At 51.8% G+C, this 22,506-nt stretch overlaps 1 protein-coding gene across 11 annotated transcripts in view; it reads left to right on the top strand.

Annotated features, from left to right (window-relative positions):
* Window positions 1-22,506, top strand: part of SCMH1 (Scm polycomb group protein homolog 1) — a 72,268-nt gene that overhangs the window by 32,776 nt on the left and 16,986 nt on the right. For 9 of the 11 annotated variants that reach the window (XM_086764863.1, XM_086764864.1, XM_086764860.1 and 6 more), the window contains 4 exons: window positions 752-995; window positions 20,023-20,255; window positions 20,816-20,942; window positions 21,977-22,177. In XM_086764863.1, the coding sequence (XP_086620989.1) occupies window positions 752-995; window positions 20,023-20,255; window positions 20,816-20,942; window positions 21,977-22,177 (805 nt within the window). The remainder of the gene's footprint in view (window positions 1-751; window positions 996-20,022; window positions 20,256-20,815; window positions 20,943-21,976; window positions 22,178-22,506) is intronic. The other 2 variants (XM_086764861.1, XM_086764865.1) reach the window with 2 other exon arrangements.

Below are 22,506 nucleotides of genomic sequence, written 5' to 3'. Positions count from 1 at the left end.
GCTTGGGCTTGAGAGATGTGCTTATTTTTCACTTGGGCTGCAGGTGCTGCTCAAAGTCAGGAATGTAATATGTGAAAGTCAGCACCTCTCTGAAACATTTTAGTGTGCCAGAGCTTGCAAGGAGTGCAAATATTGCTGGGAGGCAACACTGCAACTATGCTCTCATAGTTTGTGTTCTCACACCCGTAGTGAAGTCAGGGAGAGACAGACGCCAGTCTAGAGGCGCGTGCTGTGGTGTAGTTGGTGCGGCTTTAGTGTATCTCAAGTATGAAAGACTAGGAAGAGCAAGCCCCCGATAAGGAGGGACAGCAGATCTCTCACAAAGCTGAAGGTGGGGGAAGAACGATGGAGAGAGACAGTGATATCTCAGATTTTCCTGCTCTGAGATAACAAGGTGAGGGTATCCTACAGAGGCTCTGTTCTTTGGAGCTTTATTTCAGCCAGTGTTGCATGACAGACTTGTCACAGGTGTGACACTTGTCACAGTGTTAACGTAGCGCTGTCTGGATTTGGTCCAACAGCCAGGTGATGGCAGAGCAGTCAGTGGTGGACTTCATTGCCTCTTGACATAAAGGGCAGGTGGTTGCGTAGCTAGGCCAGCATGTGCACACCTAATTGGGGTTCAAATCCATCCCACTAGCTCCCTTCTGCATCTGCTTGTGACGGTGAGTTTGCTGATGGAGGGGACGGCCCCAGTCTAGGGAGGCACTGGCATATCCTCTTTGAGCCCATTTTCAACTTCTCCTTGTAGGAACCACCATCTCCATCCCAAAACTTCTTCAAGACAGGTATGAAGCTGGAGGCAGTGGACAGGAAGAACCCTCACTTCATCTGCCCGGCCACCATTGGGGAGGTGAGAGGTTCTGAGGTCCTCATAACATTTGATGGCTGGAGAGGTGCCTTCGATTACTGGTGCCGATATGATTCCCGGGACATCTTTCCCGTAGGCTGGTGCTCGCTGACTGGAGATAATCTGCAGCCCCCTGGAACAAAAGGTAAGGCCCACGTTATTGCTTAGCTGTGTTCCTCCTCCACTCAGCTCTCAAAGAGCAGCAAACCAGGCAGAGGCTAACAGCAAGGACATCTGGGTGTCCTGTCTGGCTTTCTTGTACTGTTTCATGCGTGGTAAAGACACAGATGATCGTACCCATTAGCAGTGTAACAGCCTGGCGTCGAGGTGCTAGGGAACAGCCGTCTCTAAAGACGGGCAGGATGATGGCTCTCTGGAGGGATGGTGGTGCTGTACAGCATTGCTGAGGTCTGCTCCTCTTCAGGAGTTTCCCTGGACTCTTTCCTGTGTCTTTGAAACGCACATCCCTAGGGACTTTTTCACAGAGGGACGGGGCTATTTGTGGGTACAGTAAAGGAATAATGAGAACTATTAAATTGCAGGACTGCGCCTGTTGATACTTGGGACAGTTGTCTGGCTCTGCCTCATGCTGTGATCTCTACTGGGAATGTGGGAAAAGCAGCTCTGAGTCAGGTTGTACTCGCCTTGTTCCTAGAACTGTGGTTGTTGGTTAGGAGTGGTACTGGGGAACTTTCTGCCTTGCAAAGGCCCGAGCATTGTCTGTTAAGATTTTCAGATGTGTCTCCAGATTGCTAGCATTGCAGTTGTGTTTAGGACCAGGAGAGCTGACATTGTCCCCGCGCACATCCCTCTGGCATTCGCTGGCTGGCAAGTCTGGCGCGTGCCTGTCAATGAAATGAGAAGCAGGAGAGCAACCTGTCTGCCGGAGCTGAAGGATTTCTTAGGAAAGGCATTTCTCTGATGAGAGTGTTCCTCTTGAAAACCCTGGGTCAGCTTGTGCTAACCTGTCAGGCTGGTGCCTTCGTGGTGTCCCTTGATGTGAGCCAGTTGTCCTCCGTGCTGCAAGGCTGGTGGCAGGGTGGATTGCCTGACGCGGCCTGTGTGCAAACCAAGCTGTGGGCTCCCCTCGGGTGGAGATGATTTCTGCTGTGGCTGGGAATTGAAAGGTACCCTTGCTGTTTATCATTTCTACGTTTGGCCTTGATGTTCTCAGCCTCTCCCTCGCTTCCTGCTGTTTGTTTGCATCCCACCCGCTGCCGCCCCGCAGGCTCTGCAGAGCTGCTGGGGACCTCCTGGCCGGTGGCCAACCTCTCCAGCGGTGCCCTGGAGTCAGAGGTTCTTGCCCAGCATCTCCAAGGTCTTTCTCAGGTACTGCACGGGTGGCTAAAGACAGGCTTGTGCTGGATGGGAGCTTTCCTGGCAGTAAACTGGGAGTGGAAGGTTTAGGAGCAAAGTGGAAGCTGCCTTCCCAGGAGAGGTGAGAATTTCCATCCGACCCACAGCACCCGGCGCAGTAAAGCTTCCCAGTGTGCCAGCCTGGAGCCTGCAGGACCACACACTGGAGTCAAGGAGGTTCCATTTCCTTGCTGGGATTTCCCCTTAAATCAGGGAGACCTGGAGAGACGTCGGTGCTAACCGAGTTTATACCAAGATCTCCTCACGTACCAGACTGATCGTCTTGCCCTGAGCCGATGGGTACTGGCAGGGTACGATGCCATGGGGAGCTGCGAAGTGTTGCAAAGAGTTAACTCCATCGAGACTGGTGGCTTCCTGGGGTTGAGCGAAAAAGGCCTCGTGAAATGAGCTCATGTTCAAGGGAAGCAGAACTTCAAAGAGGCCAGGCATGTTTATTTAATGCTGGTAACTTAATTCAGCTCTAATCTGTCCCTTCTGCCAGTTGCCAGCAGAGGTGGAGGAGTGTGGGGCTTCTCCCAGGCACATCCCCTCTCCAGCTCTGGGGCCTCCCACTCCCACCAGTGTTTGCTTAGCTGGGGCAGCTGGGTAGGGTGCTGGTGGAGCTGGGGCCCGGCCAGCCACACCGAGGGGAGCTTTCAGGAGGGGCATATGTGTCTGAAGGGAGGAAAGGGAGGTCAGGCGGCGAGGAGGAGCGGTTCTCTGCACGCCAGGTTGGTAATTACATTGCTATCAGGATGTGCTGTCTGTGCGGTGGCCTGCTGGGAGTGCTCCGTCGCGGCCGGTGGCCAGATGGCTGCAGGCTCCCAGGTGTCTCCTGGAGCTCCTCTCTCAATGCAGCACAGCCTGGAGCCGCGCGGTTTGACTACACACGCGCTGCAGGGAAAACGTAGCTCTGGGGATGCCTACGTGTGCGGTCAGTCCTGGTCCCCTCTGCTCTGCGCCAGCCTGTGGGCTGGGTTGGAGGTCGGCTCTGCTGGGCTTGCGGAGCAAGGTGAGGTGCAGCGGAGCTCCTCCCGTGAATCCTCAGCTTCTCTGCGCCAGCTTGGCAGCAGTGGGGGAAGGCAGGTCCCTGTGACTGTCCCAAAGGGAGGGGGGTTCTGTGGGTGCGCAGCAAGTTCCTCTGGCTTCCCACCTGTCCCAGCGAGGCTCTCCTGGACAGGAATCCCCACGCCACTCCTCACATGTACTGTACAGCATCTTAGATGTTTTTTCATGCCTCTTACACGCATGCTTTTTTACCCTTAAACACATGTTCTGGGCTTTGAGGTGAAATGGACTTCTTAAACTAAGTGCTGGATGGCAGCTTTGAGCTCTGCTCCAGGGCAGACTGTGTTACTGGTTTCTGCAGGTGCCTTGAACAGGAGGTGCTCATGATTTGTGGGTTTACTTCAGAGTTTTAGAAATTAGCTTTTTTTGACTGTTTCCGGAAGAGCTGTTGGCACATCTGTGCTTCCTGACTCAAGCAGTCATCTTAGAGAAATACTGATTGAGAAACACGGATAGGTCACAGCACGTGTATATAAAACAGCTGAGTTAAGGTTGCGTGGGGCATTGAATGCAAACATACTGCAACGGTTTTGGACTTTCCTAATGCATGGCGGGGTCAGAGTTTCAGAATTAGAGCAAAACAGAGGAGAATGGTGTTTCCCCGTGTTTAGATATTGCAGTCCACAAAAGCGAGGCCAAAATACTTGTGTGCACATTATTAACGACGTGGATTTTTTTTTCAACAGAAGACCCTGAAGGTGTGTTGAGCAGGGAAGGAATTATCCACATCTGCCAGGCCGGCGTGCTTTTCCGTTTGAGTCATGTAGTGGCTCAGCTGACGTTGCAGTGGATATCGTGCAGGAGGTAGCTGGTGTTTCTCAAGCTGGGAGCTTCAAGGTTTAGATTAAGTTGTGACATGCGTGAGGAGCGTACGAGTCTGTGCACTGCAGCAATGTTGGGTAGAGATGTAAATTGGGAGGAAAGCTGAGATTGAAGGAGTAAAACACGTGGGTCGTCTGTTGTGGGTGAGCCCGGTGGGCAGCCGGGCCCCCACCCAGCCGCTCGCTCACCCCCTCAGCAGAATGAGGGAGGGAATCGCAAGAGTAAAGGTGTGAAAACAGGTGGGTTGAGGTACAGACCGTTTAATTGGAGAAGCAAAAGCTGCACGCGCAAGGCAAAGCCAGGCGTTCATTCATCGCAGGCAGGTGCTCAGCCATCTCCAGGAAAGCAGAGCTCCGTAATGCGTAACGGTGACTAGGGAAGACAAGCGCCGTAACTCCGATGTCCCCCCTGCCTCCTTCTTTCCCCCAGCTTTTCCTGCTGAGCACAGTATCATACGGTATGGAATTGGCCTTTGGGCAGTTGGGGTCAGCTGTCGTGGCCGTGCCCCCTCCCAGCTTCTTGTGCAGCCCCAGCTGGCTCGCTGGTGGGACGGCGTCAGAAACAGAGACTGTGATGCTGTGCGAGCCCGCCTCGGTGACAGCTGAAACACAGGTGTGTTATCAACACTGTTTCATCACAAAGCCAAAACACAGCACCATGCGAGCTACTATGAAGAAATTTAACTCTGTCCCAGCCAAAACCAGTAGAGTACTTTTAAAAAACTTTTTTACTTTTTCTAAACTTCCCGCTCTTTGGGGAGTCTGTGAGCAACTGAAGCTTTCCTGGCTCTTAAACAGGACAGAAACCATCCTGCTCTCAGGTCACTGACACGTGTGGAACACAGATTTGGAAAGCTGCTTTGCAGAGTCCCTCTCCATTATAAACAGTACAGAAAATCAACATTTAGGATCGACCTTGCTGCTTAAGTTGAGATTGTTGCTTGGTTACTTTAAGTCATGGAAGAAGAGAGTAAGAGATGCACACACAAATGGAGGTGCTGCTGCCAAAGTTCAGGGCAAAATGGATTGAAGAGGGAAATACAAGACTGTGATAAAAATCACTGAGAATAAAGAGGAAAGAGATAAGAGGCTGGTTAATGATTGTGGTTTCCAGGGCCACCAGCCTTCAGCAGAGAGGTGGGATGAGGGAAATCGCCCATCAGCCAAGCATTGGTCTTCAGGAGAGTAGATGTGTCTGCTTCTGTTATTCATGGGAAGTTTGGGTTTTCACAACCGATCACAGAGGAAAGTTCAGTTCTTTGTAGTCGAGAAAACACACATTGGAAAAGGATCCATGAGAAGTTATCTTCCTTTGTGAAGTGGTTTGTGGGATGGAGAGCTGTGAGGCCCTGGAGGAAGAGGAAACAAACCAAGGTCTTCTCAGGTACTCTGCAAGGCAGCGGCCAGCTCTGAGCTCTTCCCTCGGGGAGGTGCTGCTCTGAAGGGTCTCACTACGCCAGGTAAAGGGACTCAGGCTGGGAAAAAGGGACTGAGCAGATGGGATCGGGGCTTTATGCCTATACATGCTGCTTGTGGGCGCAGGAATCCGAGATCTTCTGCAAGATCTGGGTGTTTACACAAGAAAACCTGTAGAGCTCTTTTATTTAAGCGTTAGCTTTAAGTTTCAAAGAAATGCATGGATTTTTCTGGGGTTTATGCTACAGTATCAGGAACTTTAGCTGTGATTTGCCTCAAAACGTCAGACATTTACAGGACCTCTCAGAAGCCCTTCTTACAGCTAAGCGCTGGTAGCTCTGTGGTGGTCCCAACAGTGCTGCTGCTGGAAGATGCAATGGCAGGGACAGTCTCTCCTGCAGCTCATTTTCCAGGTCCTGAGAAACCCAGGTTTAACCCATGCCTGACATGCATACACACACTTCCTCCACTCTAGTAGTGTCCCAGAAGTTTCCTTGCCCGTGTTTAGTACTTCCCTGCTGGAAGTACCTCCCTACTTTAACCTTAAAAACAAGGATGCAGGGACACACAGCCTGCAGCAGCCTGCCCACAGACACAGGTATTGCGGTCGAAGTCTGGAACTCAGAAGGTCCTTGCGCCATTCCTCTGTTTGGGCTATGCCTCTGTCTGATGCCGAGTTCCTCTCGAGTTCCCTGGTGGGTCCATTACACCCTTTTCCGCCCTTCTGGACGCTCTGTAATGGAGAGAGGGGTGACGCTGTGCTGGGTGTGGGAGAGGAGCAGCAATGAAAGCGTTAAGGCTGGGCAGGCAGAGCTGGAAGCAGCTTCAGTGCTGGAATTTGGAGGAGTGGAGTTGCCTTGGCACCAGCCCAGCTGGCGGAGAGGGCCCCATGCCCAGCAAGGTCGGGGAGAGCTAATGCAGAGCACGTCCTCCCGACCGCGGTGCCAGGGCTGGTGGGGAGCTGCAGCAAGGGCACTGGAGACCCGGTGCTCAGCGCGGTCAAACAGCAGGCGCTTGACTTGCCTGCCTTCACTTGGATCTGCTGCCAGCCGTCAGCACACTGCTCCCTCTCCCTGGGCTTGGCCGCCTTGAGAGCCTTTCTCTCAAAGCAAGCAGAAGTTAATAGTTTTAGATAGTAACCATGGGGATATGCTGAAGTGGAGCTCACATCCACTCTGGGACTCACCAGCTGTTGCGTGTGTTACGCAGCCTGCCCGCATTGCCGAAGAGCCCGGAGCGTGCCGGCGGGGCCTGGCCTGCCCTTGCGTGGGTGCTGTACCCGGAGCAATAACTCCAGGAGGTGACAGAGAGGCACAGAATGCTAGCCCTGGATAGAAAGTTCATTAAGTTCTTCATCTCTCGCCACTGTTGCTGCCATGCGATTTATTGGTTAACTGCTTGGTGTCTTCAAATGAAGATGATGATCAGACGCTAGATTTTCTGCCCATGGGTGAAGGTAATGTGTATTTTATGATTATTTTTTTATTTTTTGTGTTGCTTGGTTTCTCTTCCTCACTTGGGGCGAGAACACGGCAGTGGGTGGAGGACCCTCATCAGGAGTAGCTGCCAGGGTAACACTGAGGTGAGCTCCTGCGCTTTATTGCTTGAAGGAGGTGGAAAAATATGAATTACTGTCACTTCAGGACTGAGCTGGGATTTGGAGCTCGTACATCAAGCTGGATGACTTTTGTGTGTCAGAGTGGCTGGATTTGGGACCGCACAGCTTATGTACCAACGGTGGGAGAAGGTTTCACAAAGTTCAGCGTTTTCTCTTTTATCGGTGAGTCTACTGCACGTGCAGTACCTGTGTGCTGCTGCCTCTGAGACTGCTATCGGAAGATCCCAAGAAAAACTCTTGAGCTGTTTGGAGCACAGAGCCAGGGTGCTTCACAGTAGTCATGGCTCGGTTCGGATGTGCGTCCTGGAATACGCCTTGGCTTTGCAAGTCTAGGGGCTTGGACGAGAGCTGCGCTGCAGGAGGGTGTGCTGCCCCCCGACGCTCTTTGGCTGCTGACAGCGCCGGTGGTTCAGCAAACAGCAAAGCCGTGGCTCGGTGGGAGCGGTGAACCTGGCGTGTCAGAGACCTGGTGTTACTGTGTGATGGCTCTGGGCTGGCAGGAGCCTCAGAGAAGAGGAGCTGACCTGGGAAAAGCAGAGTTTCCACCGTCCCCCAGCCTGTCCTTAACACTGGTGTACAGGGAGAGCGCAGTTTCCCATGCAGATAAGTGTGCTAAATGGTGCTAAGAAGCTTCACATTGAGGATTTAGGGCTCCACGCATAGATTCTGCCCGTCACCAGCACACACATGCAAGCCGGGGGTGACGGGAGCTTGGTCCCTTGTAGGGATGCCGCTTCTGATGTGGGCAAGAGCCAGAGGAACCAGAACCATCAGCCAGGCTCTTCTCACAAAGGTCTGTGAAGGCTGCCCATGGCTATTGGGATGGAGCAGTGTCTGTGCGCATGGGAGAAATGGGCAACTTTTGGTGGGATTTTTCACAATGACTCCATGGGAGCAAGAACATTATATCATCATCTTGTGACCTGTTGGGTAGTTTCTTCATTTTTTCATTTCCTCCCCATTTTTTTGGAGAGGGGAAGTAAATGCTGTGGAGCGCAGCTCTGGCTCTGGCGAACAAGTGTATGTTCCCATGGCGTGCGTTTTTATTGGATCTAGGAACTTTGTACTGAATATACAGCCCCACTTGTTATAAAGATCGGACCTTTGCAGCTTGTCACAGTTCTCCTCTTGATCTTCAGTATTTTTATAACTTCTGAACAGCTTTAAAAAAGAACAAGAGGTGGAATAAACTGCACCTGGCAGTCTCCTTGTTCTTTGTGCACTGGTATGTTGAAGGTGTTCTGCTAATATTTAACCAGGAGGCCAAAGCTAAAAAAAGAGCTTCAGAGAAGATCAGAAGCAGCAGAAACCCCAGGAACAGTCCTGAATAGCCTGAATACGGCACGAGGACAGAACCGTTCTCAATACGGGGTTTTGGAAACCCACTGGTGATTAATTCCCACGGGCAGAAGACATGATCAGTCAGCAGATTGACTGTGGTGGCCTCTCATGCCGCGTATTTTAACTGAACGTAGGTCCTTGAGCTCGCTGGATATAAATAGCAGCGTAGCCGTGCCGTTGCAAACCGCCTGCAGGCTGTGGATCTGTGAAGAAATTAGTGACCTCCGTCCTGCTGCAGGTGCAGTGCAGGTTGGCCTGGGAGTCCTTGCACAAGCTGAAGTCTTTCCCAGTCTGCAGGCTGGTTGCTTCCCAAGACCGTGGCTCTGGGTTTTCTTGAGGACTGCTGTGTAGACTAGACGTGTGTCAGTCATCCCAGGGACTTCTGGGTCCGTGCTCTGCCGATGGCCTCTCCTGAAGCGCTAAGCCTGGAAGAGCTGCAGTATGATGGTTTTCCCGAGGTGTGGAAATGAGTTTGTTTGTGTTGTTGGTGTCTGTGTCAGGACTAAAGGTGCCAGTTCTGCTCAGGTACCATCTGAACAGCTCCAGGGGTCACAGCTGGGCTCTTGTGGTTGCTCCTGGAGTACTCACCATGCGTCCATGGGCACTGTCGCACAGGAGACAATCTCAGCCTGGCTTTAGGGTGATCAAGTGAAGCTTGAGTATTGAAGTTGAGATTTTTACTTGATTTTTTTTCTGACTTTGCCAGTAAATATTGGCATTGCATTTTTCTTGGAGCTCCCTGATTGCCCCCGTATGTCTTCTTTCACTGCTTCGTGCATCCCCTCAGTCAGGAGCTTGGGTTTCAGCTCTGCTGGTAGCTTTCTCATGCTGGAGCTGCCCGGCTCAATTCTCGTCTCCTTTTTGTAGTCCAGAATTTCTCTATTTTAATTCCGTAGCTGCTTCATAGCTGATTAAAACAACATACTGTTACAACAGCTTTATTTTTGCAGTGGACTGGAGGAGATGAGACTGATCGGGGGATCACAGCAAGCAAGAACCCAGGTTGTGTTGCAGCCAGTTTACTTGGAATAAGAGGGATGGGCACAGGAGGAAAACTGCTAATATGGGATGTGAAGAGGGTGATTGCAGACAGCTTTGGCATTTGCTTGTCCTTTACATTTGAGCTATATGCCCCAGTAGGCTCATTGCAGCTCCTTGTTGTCAGCCTGGTACCTGGGCTGGGAGAAGGAGCTGTGCTCCAGACAGACTGGGGCAGCTGGTGGCCCCTGCGCTCTCGGCTGCTCCTGCAAAGGAGCATCTAGCTGGCCTTGCAGAACTGGGCCCAGAGTTACGTTATCTGAGCACTGGAGAATTAAAGAACAATGCTGGCACAAAGAGTGCAAGCCAAGGCCACCAGCTGTGTCAAACTGGGCTGCGAAGATTGCTGGACACTGGCTCACACAAGTATTTCTGTAAGGGCGGTGAGGATACGCTGTGCAGAATAAATAACAGCGCTGTTGTGCTGCGGGCTCTCGTTCTGCTGAGGGCTTCCTGTGCAATGCAGCTCTGCGCGCTAGATCCCTTCAGCCAGCCCCGCTGTCCAGACCTGCCGTTTTTCTCTGTGGTATAAATGCCTGTGCGAGGTCAGTTCCCAGCATGTTCTGCTCCTTTGCTTTGCCTTCTGGGAGCTGAAAGAGGGGCTGGCAGGGGAAAGAGGGGCTGACAAAGCTGGGCTGTGCTGCTCCTTCAAGTTCCAGCCGTAGAATTGGCAGCGTGACACGTTTGTGGCTGGTTGTGCGGATGTTCCACAGCAAATTACTGAGACACGAGGGGCTTACAAGCTGCTCCGGTGGTGGCAGACGTGGTGCCGCTTTCCCTTCTCCAAATGCTAGCCTTTGCAGTATTTTAATAAATAAATAAATAAATAAAATGCATGACTCAGTTTACTCATCCATTTGATAATGCTACCCAGTGGATACAAAGCAGTTAATATCTTTCCCATGCAAGGGACAAATTAAGACCTGGGGTTTGGAACGAAGTAAATCTGTGTGCTCAGCACTAAATTGAAAATGACTTTTGCTGAGGATGACGATTTGGACAGCCTTGCTCTTCGCAGCACTGTCGCTGGCTTTGGCTCTGATCATGAGCCAGTCACTTATCTCTGTTTATTTTGCCCTCAGCAGAATGGGGACGGCGCTGACCCCCAGGGCGTTCTAATGACTACGTCTGTTGTGTTGTCCGTCCGTAACGCTTGCCGTGCCGCTCTCAAAGCGCTTTCACCGTACATTGAGGAATATCTGCACACACATGTTCATACCCTAATAAAGCGTCAATAACTGCTAAGTTATTGAGTTACTAAGGTATAAGAGTTACTGTCTCTGAAATGATGCTGGAAACTGGTTAAAAACATGACAAGATACTTAGTGTTGTGTGCTAAGCAGAAGAGTCGAAGCGGTGTGAAGGAACTCTGATCCAAGAGTTTTCTTAACAGGATCGGGGAAGGGCAGACTCGGGGTGGCTCTTGGCACGCCGCGGGGCAAGGCAGAGCGTAGCCCTGGCTGCCCCTCGCTTATCACCTCAGCAGGTCACTCATGGATACGTTGAGCAGTGCAGATCCCGCTGCGGATCGGTGTGCACTCCACGTAGACCTCTTCCCTCCGCAGGAATGACTGTTTGCCCCTACCTCTTCTAACCCTTGATTTATCCCTATAGCAACTTTCTTTCTTATCTCACGGCTCTTTAGTTTTCGTAAAAGCCTTTGGTGTGGATCTCAGAGGCTTTGTGGAAAGGCAGGTAGGCTGTGTCACATCCATCTGCGTGGTCACTGACCAGTCCAGACCCTTCCAGGTTGGCAAGGCCGGGTTTCCGTTACAGAAGCTGTATTGACACTGCCCCAGTAGGTCAAGTTCCTCCTGGGGCTGTGTTATTGGATAAATCCTCCGTTTTCTTTCAGAAAATGTTTTAGCCAGATGCACTTTGTGCTTGAGTAAAATTAATTTATTGGGTTTAGCAAATGCCTGGGTGGATGGGATGGGTGGTGATGCACAGGAGGGCAGCCTTGGTGACGCAGGGGTCTTTTTGGGTTGTGAGTTCTGGGGTTCAAGTCGTATAAGCAGATCCTGCAGGTCCAGAGTAGGGGTTTTCTAGTCTGCAGCTCCAGCAACACCGACTGCAGTCTTCCGTTGTTCTTTTTCCCGTGTCTGCGTGTGGTTGTCATTAGAGGCAGGACATTTGGGATGTGCTGCAATACTGTTATTGCTCTGACACTCCAGGCGAGTCGCTGAGCCTCCGGCTGTCGCTGTGTTGCCCAGCGTCTCGGCGATGTCTGTATTCAAGGAGCACCTCCTCCAAGCTCAGCAGAGGTGCATCCCGACAAAGAACAAGTCGGGCAAAAAGGCCAGGAGGCTGGCGTGGATGAGCAAGGAGCTCGTGGATCAAATGAAAGTAAAAAAGGAGGCCTATAGAGGGTGGAAGTGGGGACAGGTAGCCTGGGAGGTCTACAGAGAGGCTGCGTGAGTGGCCAGGGATAAGGTAAGGAAGGCCAAAGCCCTGGCAGAACTGAATCTGGCCAGGGATATAAAATGCAACAAGAAGAGCTTTTATAGGTACGTAGGGGACAAAAGAAAGTCCAGGGAAAATGTAGGCCCCCTCCGGAAGGGAACTGGTGTCCTGGTTACCCAGGACATGGAGAAGGCTGAGGTTCTCAGTGACTTTTTTGCCTCAGTCTTCACCGACAAGAGCTCTTGTCCCACCACCCAAGCTGTAGAAGGTGCAAGCAGGGACTGCGAGGATGAAGAACCGCCCACTGTACTCAAAGAGCAGGTTCGGGATCATCTGAGGAACTTAAAGGTGCACAAGTCCATGGGTCCTGATGAGATCCATCCACGGGTCCTGAGGGAACTGGCGGATGAAGTTGCCAAGCCGCTGGCCATCGTATTTGAGAAGTCGTGGCAGTCTGGTGAGGTCCCCGATGACTGGAAGAGAGGGAACATAACCCCGATTTTTAAAAAGGGGAACAAGGAAGACCCGCATAACTCCAGGCCGGTCAGCCTCACCTCTGTGCCTGGCAAGGTCATGGAGCAGATTCTCCTGGAAACCATGCTAAGGCACATGGAGAGCAAGGAGGTGGTTGGTGACAGCCAGCACAGCTTCACCAAGGGCAGATCATGCTTGACCAATTTGGTGGCCTTCTACGATGGGGTTACAGCATCAGTGGACAAGGGACGAGCAACAGACACCATCTACCTGGACTTGTGCAAAGCTTTTGACACTGTCCCACACGACATCCTTCTCTCTAAACTAGAGAGGCATGGGTTTGATGGACGGACCACTCGGTGGATAAGGAGTTGGCTGGATGGCCGCACTCAGAGAGTGGTGGTCAACGGCTCAATGTCCATGTGGAGACCGGTCACGAGTGGTGTCCCTCAGGGGTCCGTGCTGGGCCCAGCCCTGTTCAAGATCTTTGTCGGCTACATGGACAGTGGGATAGAGTGCACCCTCAGCAAGTTCGCCCATGACACCAAGCCGTGTGGTGCCGTCGACACGCTGGAGGGGAGGGATGCCATCCAGAGGGACCTTGACAGGCTGGAGAGGTGGGCCCGTGCCAACCTCATGAAGTTCAACCAGGCCAAGTGCAAGGTCCTGCATCTGGGTCATGGCAATCCCAGGCACAAATCCAGGCTGGGCGGGGAATGGATTGAGAGCAGCCCTGAGGAGAAGGACTTGGGAGTGCTGGTGGACGAGAAGCTCAACATGAGCCGGCAATGTGCCCTTGCATCCCAGAAGGCCAACGGCATCCTGGGCTGCATCAAGAGGAGCATGGCCAGCAGGTCGAGGGAGGTGATTCTCCCGCTCTGCTCTGCCCTGGTGAGACCCCACCTGGAGTACTGTGTCCAGTTCTGGAGCCCCCAGCATCAAAAGGACGTGGAGCTGTTGGTGAGGGTCCAGAGGAGGCCATGAAGATGATCAGAGGGCTGGAGCAGCTCTGCTGTGAGGCCAGGCTGAGAGAGCTGGGGCTGTTCAGCCTGGAGAAGAGGAGGCTCCGGGGAGACCTAATAGTGGTCTTCCAGTACCTCAAGGGGGCTGCAGGAAAGATGGGGAGAGACTGTTCAGTAGGGCCTGTTGCGATAGGACAAGAAGTAATGCTTTTAAAATAGAGGGGGGTAGATTTAGATTGGAAATTAGGAAAAAATTTTTTACAATGCGAGTTATAGAACACTGGAACAGGTTGCCCAGAGAGGTGGTGGATGCCCCATCCCTGGAAACGTTCATGGCCAGGTTGGCCGGGGCTCTGAGCAACCTGATCTGGTTGGGGATGTCCCTGCTCCTTGCAGGGGGTTGGACTAGATGACCTTTGAAGGTCCCTTCCAACCCTAACCATTCTGTGATTCTATGATGTGTTGCCAGGTGCAGTGAACCCCTGGGAAGGTTTTTAAGCTCCCTGGCTGCACTGCCTGCGGAAGGTGCCAGGTGTAATTGCCAGTATGGTTTAGGGCACACAGGAATGCTGCCTTGAGAGCTGTAAATGTAAGACTTGTGCAAAAAGCAAATAGCTTTTGACTCTTGAGCCTTTTTTTTTTTTTAGTTCTTTTGTAAATAAAACAACTGTAAAAATGCCACAGCTTGTGCCAGTGGGACGTAGAGGGACATCTGCAGTGCACAGAGCTCATCCAAGTGCATGCAGACAATTAAAATAAGAACATTCCTGCTCCAGACCTTGCTGATTTCTAAGCTGTTAAGAAACGGGACATTCATGATGAGCATTCAGAGCCTACGACATTTCTTTAGTTCTAAGTTCTTTGCGTGCCTGTGGGTGTCCTGCCCAAAACCAGACATTGAAATGCAGCCTGACCATCAGGACAGAAGCAGTTCTAGGGACCACGGGCTTGCATTTGCATGCCTGCTGCCTTGTAGCCACTGGCCAGTGAGGTCTGGGAGGGGATCAGCGAATAAAGCACCTCATGGTTTCCAGTGAAGGCGGCAACGAGTTTCAGTAGCTGAAAGCTGAAACTAGACAAACCTTCTGTAAAGAGAATGTGCATCTTCGGAGTTCAGATAAGTGATGATGAGAACGTCTCTGACATTTTCTCCTGTTACATCTGCCTGGCCTGCTGAGAGCTCGGGATGGCCCAGATATCAGAGCCCATATTTAGGTCTCAGTCGTGCCCATGGTCACCAGTGACAACGGTCTCTGCTTTGGGAAGAATTGCTGAGGTTTGAAGCTTTTACATCTCACTCTGAGACAGGCTCCGAGCTCTGGTTCCTGTCCAGCTCTAGCCGTCAGGATGTCTGGGTTTGAACTGCTGCATCCAGGGAAGGATTCAGCCAGATCTCAACAAAACTTTTGTTCTCTGGCAAATTTGCTTGTCTTAAATGTGTCGCTCCAACCCATCTCTTTGGGTCACGCCTCTGAACGTGCAATGCTGGAAAAGGGACAAGGGGCAGCTGGAGCACCAAAAAACCACTGGAGGAGTGGCCTACAGGGCATAGATGGACAGGAATGGCTTTTTCAGTCTTCCCAGAACCACCCCCTGTGTTTCAGGACTCTGTAATGGTTGTTACTGGTATCTCTAGAGAGAAGGGGTGTGAGCTGTGGCTGCATCTCAGAGTAGAGTAGCCCTTAGCAGGTAAAATTGAGATCCTGGGGCTGTGGTCCAGCAGCTGTTAGGAACTGCGAACTGTTAAATAGCTGGTGTTTTGGAGAGAAAGGCAGGAAACTGGTCTCCATCTTCACTCTTCTGTTCCGTATTTTCCTATGTGTTGTTATTCTTATCCCAAAGGATATAATTTTGTCTTCTTCAAGCTGTGACAAGCCTGAGAGAAGCTGATGAGTGACAGATTCTGCTTTCTGATACTGGCTAACCCTCACAGAGTCTCCTGTGAGTAACAGTTTGAGTCACCGGCTGTAGGTGCCGCCGGCGCCATGTGTCAGCTGGCAAGGGACATTTGGGTTAGGAAATAGAACCTAAAGTCTGGAATTCCCTGTCAAGTCTCTTTGTTTCTGCAGGAAGCTCGAGACTCTTTTTTAAACTAATCCTGCAGTGACGAATAGTCCAGTCAGTGGTGCTTGGCTTTTCTTTGGCTCCAAGTTCAGCAGTGTTTGATCCTGCATCTTCAGGGTGATGTTTCTCACTACAGCCAAACTGATTCGATGCCAGCCGGCTCAACAAGGAGCTGGGGTCCCCAACTTGTGTGGATGTTGGGTCTCTGGGTCCCCCCTTGTGCTGTATGCCTCTGTGACCCAAAGCAAGACAGTTCCATCAGCAGAAAACTTCTGTTGATTTGTTTTCTGTTCCATTAGTGACCTGAAATGATTAACCGTGAGTTCAGATCGCAATGATTCAAGTCAGAAGCGATTGCCGGGGGTTCAGTGGCCCAACTCCTTGCCTAAAGCAGCGCTAGCCTCAGAGTTGTATTAGGTTGCTCGGAACTTGTGTGAGCACCAAAGCTGCGGGGCAGAGAGGCGCCGCTTTTCTCAGTGACAGCAAACTGTTGATTTTTTAAGTAAGAGGACCTCACTTCACTTTCTGAAAATTGGGCTCCTCTCAGTGGCTCACTGTGGGGTGAAGAGAGCAGTATGAGGAAGAAGAAGGTGAGGATGTCCCTGGTAGATGCTCACTGCTGAGCTAGCACTGTCACCAGCTGAATAAGGTGCAACAAATTGAAGCTTTTGGCACTGAAAGGGTACGTGAGCAGTGGTTGCAGCCGTGAGATAAGCCTGCTTGCTGAGTACAGCCGAGCTCCTCGGGCGTCGGGTGGGTGCGAGCGGGGCTGAGTGCTCTGCAGTTCTCCTTCCCGCCACAGTCCTGTGCTTCTTGGTCACATCCTTGTAACATCAGAGGCTGAAATCCCGAAGGAAAGTAACAGGCACCTGGCAAAAACTTCAGGCTCCTTTAGGAAGCATCCAGTCACTGAAGCAGTTATAAATGTCTCGGAGAGGAGCCAGCAGCACGGCCGGCCGTAACTCTGTGGTTCTGGGGCTGCGCGGGTGCAGCGGGTGGTACGACTGCTCTTGGCGGGTTGGTGTCTCCTCGTCACGCCGATTGCGTGCGACTCGGGTACATCTGGTAGGGCCAAGGGCAATGAATTAGCACGGGCTGGTGTTTTCTCAGATTCTGGTTAAAATCAAACAAAAAGCCGTGTGAGTCTGCTGAATGGCACTGGATCATGGGAAGATAAGACTTCGTTTTGGTAAATCACTCCAGGTCAGAAAAATGTCTCTGCATTGTATCAGGCTTATTGAAGCAGCCACAGGAAAAAAACATCAGTGCATATCCAGCAACGTATTCAGCATGGTATTCAGCAATACCGTCAGGCACAAAGCAACAATCTGGGTCATTTTCTGTGTATTTACGCCGTGAACTGGCTGCACGTTGAGATGTAACTCAGCCTGTTTCATGGAACAGCCTTCTGAGCTGCAGCAGCTCCTCCGTCCCTGCGGGAGCCGTGGCCGCAGCAGGGCTGCACTGGCAGGGGCGGCAGGTGCGGTGGAAGCTCCTCTGGTGTGGCTGAGTGAAGTGAGGTTTGCTGTCGTGTGGGCTGCCTGCAGCCAGCTGTGTGCTTTTATTGCTCTGAGGACAAAGCAGGGATTCTTTGAGCCTGGCAAATGGACGTTACCTGTAATAGCTTTATGGTTGAAGTGGACAATAGATCTTTCTAGCATTTATTGTACCAAAAGATTAAATGATTTTTTTTATTATAAAATTATACAGTGAAAGCTCGCACACCAGAAGTTCACCTGACATCAGTCGCCTTTTCCCTGGCACTGGAATTTGTCTGTGACGTGGTCCCAGCCTGGGAGCCGAGGGTGCGGTTCAGCTGCTCTGCCTACTGCATCCCGACTTCCCAACTGCACCGTTTCTGTGGGTGTTTCCCTGGTAAAACCGAGCCCCTGTGTTTGCCTCACAGCTTGTCGGCAGAATCCTCAACTTCTCTTCCAGGTTAGCAACCCCTCCTTGTGGCACGGCTCGGTTTAGACGCTCGGCACTGGTGCGCGTTGCAAACGAAACGCCCCCTGTGTTGTTTTGCACATCCTTTTGATGTTTAAGAGGGGTTTTTTTTAAAGTACGGAACATTTTGCCTGTGTTTATCCTTGTTCTATGGACTTGTGGGATTCTAGTAAATCCTTCCATACAAATATTTCTCCATTGAGCTCAGCTGGGCACGTGCCAGGCTGGAGGCACAGTGGTTCAGCGACCAGCGCCTGCGCTGCCTGTGCCGTTCCTCGCCACCAGCACAGCTCGGTGCCGGCTGTCACCTGTAGCAGGTGACACTCACTGTCCTGGAAACCCATCGACTGTAAGAAGCCCTGAGCTATCATATTCCTTTTCTTGCCAGTAGTCTTGCTGTTAACATCTCAAACAAGGAGCAGTAAAACCCTATTTCTACCACAATTCTCTGTGTCTGCCTGACACAAAAAGAAGACATTGCTTGGGAAGTGAGATGGATCCCTGATTGACTCTGTACTTCTCCCTGGCGTCTGATCCAGAACGCTAATGCACAAGAGCAAGGAAATAAACATAAAACTAAAACAAAATTGAGGGCAGCAGAAATCTAGCCGTGCCCACAGGTCAGGCAGAACAGGGCCAATTCCTGGATGCACCATGCACCGAGTTACCTGCACTGGTGCAAAGGGAGGTTGGGATGGGTGTAGACCACCCAAAGGTAACGGCGGGACATTCTGCACTGCGCTTTTCCTGCAGGTTCCTCACAGAAACACCCAGGAGCTTAGTGTGGTAGGGCAGGGACACAGTTCATCATCTCACAGCAGCGAGTGGAGGCGTACGCAGGGTTTGCCAGTGGCCACGGTCATTGCCGGCAATAGGAGGGGTGGCACCTGGTGTTCCTGGCCCTTCTCTGCCATAGCTGCTGACCTCTGCCTCCTAAACATGCCCTGGCCCCCGGTCTTGCTGTGGCACCGAGCTGGCAGCTGGGGGTCGGCTCCATCTGCCCTCCTGCCCCTGCACGGCTGTCGCTGCCGATGAGACAGAAACACCCGCGTGGCTGGAGGCTGGGAGTCCCGACGGCAGCTTGGACCCGGAGGAGTGCCTGGCTAGCGTGTCTGCTCACATGGAGTCACCTAGTCCTGCTGTGAGGTGACACCAGTCCTGGTTTCAAGCTGCCTGACTGAACCATTCACTCAGGTTTTCTCGGACCTGGCGGCTGGTTCGCACCCAGTCTCCCTGTGGAGAGCACAGGGTACCCCAGGGTCAAAGCTAGTGACCGGAGTCAGACCAGAAGAGCAAAGCAGGATCCTCCACCTCCAGTAGTTGTTCACATAAGCCCAAAATAAGCTGCCAGTGAGGGGGCCTTACACAGGTCTCCCTGTACAGCCATGCGGTTTGCGCAGTCTGTGCTCAGGTTGCAGCGACTCAGTGAACAGAGCTGTCAGCTCACTGCCCTGTGCCTGCAGTCTCACCTGGCCCGGGGCTTGCTGCTGTTGCCTCACAGCCCACGGATCTTCTCCAGACCTTGGCGAGTTGGACCTGTCTCAGTTTGCTGCTTCTGAGCTGTCGGCAGGAAACGATGCCTTTGTGCCAAGGGAGTGAGGCTTTGCTCACTGTAACTGCTCCCAAAACCTTCGTTAGAAAAACCTGAAAAATCCCTGTGCATTCCCACAGTTGTGCCCCTGTAAGGGTTACATGCCATCCTGGTATCAGTCTTTTAGTGCGCTCTGTTTCCTTTGCCGAGATTTCTTTCTTAACTATAAAGCTCGTCACTTCAAGAGTGGTTGGCTTTTTTCTAACTCAGAGCCCTCGTCTTGAAAACACAGCGAGGTTTCCAGGTCTGAGAAACAAGACATCCTAAAGGTCACTGTGTGTTTTTCAAAATCTAGGAGGGTTTTGTTTTGTTTCTTTTTATCAGAAGTTTAAATCTGAGGGAAACGTTGGTCTGCGGAGCTGAGCCAGTTTAACTCTAGCCTTTAGCAGGACTTGGGAAAGATGAATGACAAAATTCAGGGGATTTGGGGCAAATATGCCAAAAACCTGGTTTAGTCATGGCAAGCGTGAAGAGATAAGAAGGAACGGACCGTGTGGTGGCACTTCGCTTACCTCTGAGAGGAGCAGGTCAGCTGATGCAGATGAGATGAGTTGTTACTCAGGGCCAGGAGCAGGAGTCCTTGCAGGCATGGAGGATGGAGCTGGTACCTTTCCCTGCAATTCCTTGGTAATTTAGGGACAGAACAAATTTGACTTTTTGCCTTGAAAGAGGGAATTTCTGCACAGCACTGGCTCTGTGACTGTCAGGCAGGTCTTGACCAATCCTTTTCCTAGGAATGCGTTCAGTGCCTGTTACACGATTGCTGGCAGGTCACCACTCGCAGAAGGAGGAGGTGTAGGTGCCGGTTATTTTCAGGAAGGAAGGTATGGCTGAAAGCGTGATCCTTCTGGAGTTCAGCCCATCCAGGCTAAGCCACAGTGTCCCACAGCTCGAGTGCTGAACCCAGGATCAGTGCGTTCGGTTTTTATTCTGGCATGGGGAGCAGTAGCCTCCATTCAGGGGGCTGCGAATACTCCAGGGTTTTCCATGTGACACTGTTTAACGATGGAGGCTGCTCTTGTTTTGATTCTCGCCTGATTTAATTATATTTGCTTTTTCTCTTTTTATTTCAGTTGTGATTCCAAAGAGCCCTTTACCTGCCTCCGAAGTAAACTCGGAGAAACCTAGCATGCACAGTAGCACAAAGACTGTTTTGGGGCATCAACAAGGGCAAAGGCGTCGCAAAACAGGGAAGAAGCGTGGTCGAACGACCAAAGCGCTAATCCACCACCCCATGCCTACACCCTCCAAGTCAGTGGAGCCTTTGAAATTTCCCAGAAAGAGAGGCCCCAAGCCTGGCAGTAAGGTAAAAGCTGATGCTGACGCAGGCGGGTGAAAAGCAGGTGCTGCAAGTTCTGCCATGGGATGGTGCATGCGTGTGTTTGTGCACGTTTGTCTCAGCCTCTGGCTGTGTGACTGCAGCAAGTAGGAGACCAAAGGGATATGTGGGCTGGGAATGTCCCTCAGAGTCCCACCCCAGAGCTGTAGAGAATGTCTGTGTCCTGAAGATCATTTCCATCACAAAACTGTGTCTTTGGAGCTGCATTAGCTGTGAAGTAGCATGGCAGATGCTGTGATCATGACAGGATGGCCAAACGGTGGAATAAGCTCTTCCATCCGTGGTGTGTAGCTAGTCTGAGTCAAGCAGAGGTGGCAGATCTCAGGCTTGTTATTTTTTTCAGGATTGTGGTTTATAAAATACACACGTATTGATTACTAGGTTCTTGAGATTCCCCGTCATCACCATCAGAAGTGTGTCATGTTCCACAGTGCCTTGTCTGTTGGATGCAAAGGAGAGAGTGTAGCGATCCCGGGTGGTAAAGGAGAGCAGGGATAAAAGGAGAAATATCTCCTCTTTTTCTGCAGAGGAAACCTAGGACATTGCTGAACCCAGCACCCACCTCTCCAACAACCAGTACCCCAGAACCAGACACAAGCACTGTGCCCCAGGATGCTGCTACAATCCCCAGCTCTGCCATGCAGGCTCCCACAGGTAAGGGTCTCAGACCGCATTCTTGACAAGATTGCACAGCTAGGAGCTGCACCAGTCAGGAAGTCACACACTGAGGTATTCCTATTTCGTTCTAAATCCAGAAACCAGCAAACATTACAATTCCAGAAAGGCTGGCCTGATACAGAGTGTGTCGGGAGGAAAAGACAGGCACACGAGTTCGGAGCAGCCGTTCGTTTATCCCTCTGTCTGTTTTGGAAATAACAAAGTCATAGGAAGATTGCGAGTCCATCTGGTCAGCGCAGGAACCCCTTTCCCCGATACCCTGTGCATGCTGGTGCCTCCGCAGCTCTCGAAGGGCGCTTCTCATGGCCCACCGAGCCCCGAGGCAGTACGGTGCGCAGCACCTCTGCTGATCCAGAGCGCAAGCTCTCCCAAACCGTGCCAGGCACGGCTGCTGAAGCTGCAGCAGGATGCAGAACAACTGCTGAGTGTCAGGTTATTGATGCAAACAGGGCCAAGCGGGAGCAGGGGAGGATTAGGAGCAGCAGTGCAGAGTACATGCTCTGCTACAGCTGTGAGACATAGCTGAAGATTATTCTGGGCAGGAAAGTCTGATGCAAAGCTGCTTTTTGTATGTTCAGTCAAGCGCTGGATATGGGCTGAGCCCTCTGTTTCCCCAGAACATTATTGGCCACTTTTCAGAGGAACCTAGAGAACGCAGTTTCCCTAAAAAGCGGAAGCTGTGTTCCTTCATCTCCTTTGAACACTGCAGCCGCCTTACCCGGCTGGCATGGGAACCGCTTTGCAGCCTGCCTTTGGGAGCTGGAGTGCTGGGGAGAGCGTAGGAGAAAGAGCAGCGGCTTGGAAGCTGAGTGTGAGGCAGGAAGAGTTTTAGGTGATTCCCCTCTCTCAGGGGCTCTGCTGTTAGGATGCAGACCGGCAGTCGTGGTGGTTTCCCCTTTGTGAGTGATTTGAGAGTCTTAAAATGTCAGCATCTCTCAGGTTGGATTTTAGGCATCTGTTTCTTGCTTTCTTGAGTGGGTTAATGGCAAACACATTTCTCATCTTGGCAGTTTGCATTTACTTGAACAAGAACGGCAGCACTGGGCCCCACCTAGACAAGAAGAAAGTTCAGCAGCTGCCAGACCATTTTGGACCAGCTCGAGCTTCCGTTGTCCTGCAGCAAGCAGTACAGGCCTGCATTGACTGTGCTTATCATCAGAAAACAGTCTTCTCCTTCTTAAAACAAGGCCACGGGGGAGAGGTCATCTCAGGTGAGAACTGGCCTGCAGCACTGTGCCTTCGGAGATGTCACTGCAAGAATTCGCTGGTTGGAAGATGTCTCTCTTGAAGCTTGTGCAGTCACGGGCAGAGGGAAGATTTCTGTCTTCTCATTCTTGCCAAACATCTGTGTCAGTGAAGCAACAGCTAGCGGCTGACTCAGAGCAGAGCAGTTGGCGTGGCCTCCAGGCACAGCTGCTGGAGAAGGCAGCGTGTGGCCCTGGTGTCAGCTTGGGCAGCGTCAGGCTTCTCCTGTCGTCCCCCAGCACTGCCCGAGCCCCAGGAGGACGCAGAACGGGTGGGGTTTTCAGAACTCCTGATG

Source organism: Chlamydotis macqueenii, chromosome 22, assembly GCF_036417535.1.
Source record: "Chlamydotis macqueenii isolate bChlMac1 chromosome 22, bChlMac1.mat, whole genome shotgun sequence".
Lineage (NCBI taxonomy): Eukaryota > Metazoa > Chordata > Aves > Otidiformes > Otididae > Chlamydotis > Chlamydotis macqueenii.
The sequence above is the reverse complement of the archived record's forward strand: the minus strand, read 5'-3'. Positions and strand labels throughout refer to the sequence as shown.